Below are 6299 nucleotides of genomic sequence, written 5' to 3'. Positions count from 1 at the left end.
GCTGCTGTTTATCTATTAGTTTCTATGGAGGCTGTGAGCTGTTGTCCTGTTTGGTCTGTTTCTGCTCCTCCATGTTGTCACAGATGCTACCAGTGGACGGTATGGGCGGGGCTTAGTCTAGTGATATTTTTATTTAAGTCTATATCAAAAGATTCAAAATCAGTTTGTTTATATAAAACGAGGTACACCTCTGTGTCCAGTTATTTTTTCCAGATTCAGAGACTTTGGTGTCTTTTCTCCTCCAGGTGTTCGTCGGTTCCTGTGAATGTCTGAACGGAGCTTCCTGCGTCTCTGATGGAAAYGTCCCAGCAGGCAGCGGGGCACACAARTGCGCGTGCCGGGACGGCTTCACRGGGCGGCGGTGCGAGGTGGACATCGACGACTGCAAACCCAACCCCTGCAGACTCGGCCGCTGCGTGGACGGACCCAACTCATTTTCCTGCATCTGCCCACCTGGAATGACAGGTAGGCGTCCCGGTTCAGCACTCACAGACATGTGTGCTTTTAAATATTGATCTTTTTTTTTCACGTGTTTTTCAGGACATACCTGCAGAGAAGATATAGATGAGTGCTTCTCCCAGCCTTGCTTTCCTACAGTGAGCTGCACCAACACTCTGGGCTCGTTTCTCTGTGGACCGTGTCCACGAGGACACAGTGGTGATGGGAAAACCTGCAGACTTCTGAGTCCTGATGCAGGTTTTATCAGTTAAATGCTGTGTATCTGCAGAACAGAAGTGATTAACGTGTCGTTAAGCTCAGGTTTGTTATCATCTTGTTTTTTTTTTTTTTCAAGGCAACCCAGAGGCGGTGACACCGCAGGTTTCACAGAGACTCAAACCGTCGGGTCCGCCCCCCTGCAGCAGAGCGCCGTGTTACCCGGGAGTCCAGTGCTTTGAAACGGTCCACGTCTCGGCGGGTTTTGCCTGTGGACCCTGTCCTCCTGGTCTTCATGGAAATGGACAAACATGCACAGCTGGTGAGAGCTGAATTATAAAAACGGAGTTGCTTTAAAGTTTTCTTGCCTTGACTCACTTCTTAAACTTTATTCTTTTTGTGATGTTTGTTTTTAAGTCTTATCCTCTAACTTCCAGTGCCTTGCAGGTCAGCGAACACTCAGCAACATCCACATCCCCGAGTCCAACTCCAGCCGAGACAGAGCTACGTCTTCACTGTCAGCCAGCAGGAAGTCCAGACCAGAGAGCTCCAGCCTCAGTAGAGTTTTTCCCCTCCAGGAGAGGAAGACGACAGAAACGCCACAGAATCCAACAGATTTTGCTGTTCCTGTCAGAGGTCAGCCCAGCGGGGTGGAGCTGACCCCTGACCTCTCAGCTGGAGCCAGGTTCAGGTCACCGGCCCACCGGGGGACCTGTGTCGACTCCCCCTGCTTTCCTGGAGTTTCCTGTGAAGCCACGGACTCAGGCTCCTCCAGGTGTGGGCGCTGCCCGTACGGATACACTGGAGATGGAGTTGTGTGTAAAGGTCAGTGAGAGGTCAGGAAAGTAGCTAATGTTGTTATACACTGCCTGGGCAAAATAAAGAGTCACCACCTGGATTTAACTGAGCAAATAGGTACGAGCCTCCTATTGAATAATCACTGCATGGGTTATTGTCTTTCAGCTGCAACAAGTTATTTAACCCCAACTGATGCAATGAGATGCTTCTCATTTCTTAAACAACCATGTGGAAAAACACATCCTGTCGTCGTGGAAAAGATGTTATTCTGTTTGAGAAGGGTCAAATTAGCATTAGCATTGGCATCAAGGAGAGAAAACATCTAAGGCCTGCRTCACACAGAAAGATAATCAGGCCGAKTTTTGCCCTTCCAACAATCTTAAGGAAGTCCAGATTATCGTGATGGCTCTAAAGATAATCTGAGCAGATATTCCTGCTGTGGGTGGTGAGTTAATTGTGATCTAGTCGGCTCAGAAGGACGTCGGGACCGCTCCGACCTCAAATCTGGGAAATTCAACATGTTTGATTTTTTGGCCTGATATCACAGCGTGTGTGGTGTTCACCTGAGAACAAACGAGCTGCAACCTGCTGAATGGGACGTGTAGCCAATCAGAAAGCCAGGTGATGTAAACACGGAGGGGATTCCAAAATACAGAAAACATAAACTGTCTTGACTCACGTCTGCTGGATATTAAAAGCTGTATGGAATTGTTTTTCCTCTGGTACAAATAGTCCACAAATGAGCAACGTTGTTTCTTCCTCGTCACAAATGTTTATTTACTCTGAACTCACATCTCTCTGGAGGTCACGTGAGATTTTTCCTCGGACATATGAATTCTCACGAGATTTCAGGAAGTCTCGCGTGATTTAATATGTGACATCTGAATGTTCATGAATGAACTATCTGTCTGTGTGTGGTGTGTTGTCTCTTGCCGTGTAGCTGTACACCACACACTGTAGGACCAAACCTGTTAGATCCTTGATGTGTGGGCTCTCTCAGTCTTTGAAAATCGGCTGACTGTTTTAAAATCTTGCAGTGTGACGCAGCCTTAAGGAGATTGTAGAAACTACTAAAATTGGGTTAAGAACTGTCCGACACATTATTAAAAGAAGGATAGTGGGGAACTGTTGTCTTAGAGGATACACCATCATAGTACCGACTGTACAGCCTGCGGGGGTGGTGCTATGATCTGGAGTTGCTGCAGTTGGTCAGCTCTAGGAAGCTTATCCAAACAATGCCACAGAGAAAGCTTAATTTTTTTRGCCAGGCAGTGTATAAACCAAGTTTTATGCCTAATGTTGAACATTTAGTGTAACTCTGACACATTATATTGTATCACAGTTACAATGTGATGATCATAACTGTGTTTTTGTTCATGTAAATACATAAAAAGGAAAAAATAGACATTGGAACCAGCATAAATGGGCTAAAGACACATGAACGAAGAACAAAAGAAATAACTTTTTTTGTGATGGCAAAAAGGCGTGAACATCAGCTGCATGCTCTCGCTCAACAGGATCAAACCAGCTGCTCTTCTAGCTCTTTTAACAACCGACTTCAGACAAAATCATCATTTTAAACAAAATAAGCTGCTCAGAGTCACTCCTCATGAACAAACACACCCATGAAGTTCTGACCAATCACACGCTCCGAGCCGCAAGCTCCGCATCGTAGAGTTCTGACTGGGAGCAACGTACACAACGGCTGTCACCGGCTGGATAGCAGACAGAAGTTACAGTTTTTTATCACTCGGCAGGAGGAACAAGACGTGAGACTCAAAGTATAAACCAGCCTTTAGCATCGTGTTGTTTCTGTTATCAGTTTCTGCCACTAGAGTTCACTACACTACATGTGATCTTCTGGAAGTAAACATTTATAACAGATTTTATTTCCTATAAATTGTTCAGTTCATTCAGTAAATCCTGTCATGTGTTTTCACCATTCAGTCAGCTGTTTGTTTAATTTACCAACAGTTAGATGTTTTTGTTGCAGCTGTGTGCAGATATCAGTGTGGCAGGAACATGGAGTGCTCTCTGCCCAACACCTGCACCTGCAAAGCGGGTTACACCGGATACAGCTGCCACACAGGTGAGAACGAGACGGCTTCCTCGCTCTCTATTTGTTTATTTGTGCAGGAAAACAAGCTCATTAACAACTCGTCACCTCTCATTTGCCTCGGAGCCTGATTTGGTTTATTGAATCTGCCTCTCAGCTGTGTGCCGACCCGACTGCAGGAACCAGGGGAAGTGTGTGAAGCCCGACGTGTGCGAATGTCCTGCGGGCTACGGCGGGCCCACCTGCGAGGAAGGTAATCAGATTCACACGGGTGGGAAACCTGCAGGCAAACAGCTCAAGAAGGACTGACGGGTGTTTGTGTTCGTTGTGCAGCGAGCTGCGAGCCGCCCTGTCAGCACGGAGGCACCTGTCTGAGCAGAAACCTCTGTACCTGCCCCTACGGTTACCTGGGGCCCAGATGTGAAACCAGTAAGACCCTTCTGAAGGACTTTAAACCAGTAAAACATCAGTAAACCTGTTAGATTTCCAAAGAGAAGGCTCACATAAAACAACTGTGTTCTCAGTGGTGTGTAACAGGCACTGTGAAAACGGAGGCGAGTGTGTTTCTCCGGATGTCTGCAAATGTAAACCTGGATGGTTTGGACCGACGTGCAGCTCAGGTACTGAAGAAAACCTGCTGCCAGTCATACATTCATGTTTCTTTTCTTATCTGGCTTTTCTACACTGCAAAAACTGTCCATCTTACCAAGTTTTAAAACCTTATATCCAGGCAAAAAGTCTTTTTGATCTTGTTTTGAGACTGATTTACTAAACAAGAACTGATTGTGTAAGAATAATCATCTTGTTTTCAGAAAGTGTAAGATTATTTGTCTTGTTAGTCTGAATATTTGACTCAAATTAAGTAAAAATATTCTGCCATTGGAGTAAGAAATTTTTACTTCTTGAAATACTTGATTTGACTCGATTTTTTTCTTATTTCAAGAATCTTACCAAGTGAAATTTTCTTACTCCAATGGCAGAAATTTTTGACTTAATTTGTCAAATTTTCAGACCAACAAGACAAATAATCTTAGACTTTCTGAAAACAAGATTATTATTCTTACACAATCAGTTCTTGTTTAGTAAATCAGTCTCAAAACAAGATCAAAAAGACTTTTTGGCTGGATACAAGATTTTAAAACTTGGGTAGGTGGACATTGTTTGCAGTGTAGCTCTGAATTTTTAAGTTTCTGAGACTGTAAGAAGTGAGTTTTTGTTGTCACCTGCAGCTCTCTGTAAGCCCGTCTGTCTGAACGGAGGATTGTGTCTGAAACCAAACGTCTGTGCCTGTCCCACCGGCTTCTTTGGATCTCAGTGTCAAATTGGTAATTTAACCCTAACTAAAAATAATAAAAGAGAGTTAAAAATATTAAAAGTCACACGATTCATCGAGCCAAGTGTTTTAAACGTGACCTGGTATCGTCTGTCAGCTGTTTGCAGCCCGCCCTGTAAACACGGAGGTCAGTGCATGAGAAACAACGTGTGCTCGTGCCCCGAGGGCTACACCGGACAAAGGTGTCAAAAGAGTGAGTATCACCTCCATCCCAGGCTGTCTGAAGGATCATTTATTAGAAATAATAAACGCAGCTGATGAATCTCTTCCAGGCGTGTGTGAGCCGACGTGCATGAACGGAGGCAAGTGTGTCGGGCCGAACACGTGCTCCTGTGCGTCCGGGTGGAGGGGCAGGAGGTGCAGCATACGTGAGTGATGCAGTACTTTGTTATAAAGAAGTATAAGTACTCGGTAAGTTTTACAACTGAAATTCAGTGTGGATGTAGCTTAAAGTAAGTTCAGTTTTTCTTTTTAAAATAATCAAATATGGTTCAAAATGCTCGTTGTCTGGATTATTTGTGGTTAAATAAAACTATTCAGTCTCCACTAATTAAAGGACCGGTGATGGTTTATTTTACTCTTCTGATTGCAGCCACGTGTCTGCAGAAATGTAAGAATGGCGGCGAGTGTGTCGGACCGAACACCTGCGACTGTCCTGTGGGCTGGGAGGGCCTTCAGTGTCAAACCCGTGAGTCTGGAACTCCAACACGTTGGTACAGAATAAGAATCAGGAGTTTATAGAAGCACRGGTTGTTCATTTCTCCTGCAGCGATCTGCAAACAGCGCTGCCTGAACGGAGCGCGCTGCGTTCTGCCAGACCACTGCTTCTGTCGGAGAGGATACAAGGGCCTCACGTGTGCAGTGAAGGTGAGACCAGTAACACAAATACAGTGTATGCAACATTTAACACTCTGAGGCTCTGGCTTATAAAAGAAAATTCTGTAAGAAAAGAATCCAAACTGAAATCTGATCAGACGTTTCTGTGAACTTCACAGGCATCACAAGCGTGAGAGGACAGGAAAACAGGAGGAGAGCAGCAAAGCATGTTGTAAGAGTGTGTTTAAATGTGTGTGTGTGTGTCTGTCAGTGTCGCCTTGTTTTTCCTACATCGTGGGGACAATTTTCCCGAAAAAGCAGCCTCGTGGGGACCGGACGTGCATCGTGGGGACCAATACCCAGTCCCCCCTAATCCAAATGCATATTACAGGTGGGGAGGTTAGGTTTATGACCGAGGTGTGAATTGAGTTTAGGTTAGTTTTAGGGTCAGGTAAGGTTCCTGTGAGGTTAATTTTACGATAAATAGTCAGGGTTAGGATATAAAATTTCCAAAAAATGAGTGGAAGTCAATGCATGGTCCCCACAGGGATATACAAACTAGACCGTATGTGTGTGTGTGTGTGTGTGTGTGTGTGTGTGTGTGTGTGTGTGTGTGTGTGTGTGTGTGTGTGTGTATAGACA

At 44.9% G+C, this 6299-nt stretch overlaps 1 protein-coding gene across 1 annotated transcript in view; it reads left to right on the top strand.

The window, feature by feature from the left end:
- Positions 1 to 6149, top strand: part of vwde (von Willebrand factor D and EGF domains) — a gene marked incomplete in the record, with an annotated part of 23564 nt that extends 17415 nt beyond the window's left edge. Inside the window, 14 exon segments of the mRNA XM_014019000.1 lie at positions 246 to 465; positions 541 to 696; positions 794 to 976; positions 1102 to 1479; positions 3446 to 3541; positions 3666 to 3761; positions 3842 to 3937; positions 4033 to 4128; positions 4738 to 4833; positions 4939 to 5034; positions 5114 to 5209; positions 5434 to 5529; positions 5611 to 5708; positions 5837 to 6149. Of these exon segments, the coding sequence (XP_013874454.1) occupies positions 246 to 465; positions 541 to 696; positions 794 to 976; positions 1102 to 1479; positions 3446 to 3541; positions 3666 to 3761; positions 3842 to 3937; positions 4033 to 4128; positions 4738 to 4833; positions 4939 to 5034; positions 5114 to 5209; positions 5434 to 5529; positions 5611 to 5708; positions 5837 to 5851 (1818 nt within the window).
- Positions 6150 to 6299: the final 150 nt, after the last annotated feature.

The sequence above is a fragment of the Austrofundulus limnaeus genome, unplaced genomic scaffold (assembly GCF_001266775.1).
Source record: "Austrofundulus limnaeus strain Quisiro unplaced genomic scaffold, Austrofundulus_limnaeus-1.0 Scaffold207, whole genome shotgun sequence".
In the NCBI taxonomy this organism is placed as follows: Eukaryota; Metazoa; Chordata; class Actinopteri; order Cyprinodontiformes; family Rivulidae; genus Austrofundulus; species Austrofundulus limnaeus.
The sequence above is the reverse complement of the archived record's forward strand: the minus strand, read 5'-3'. Positions and strand labels throughout refer to the sequence as shown.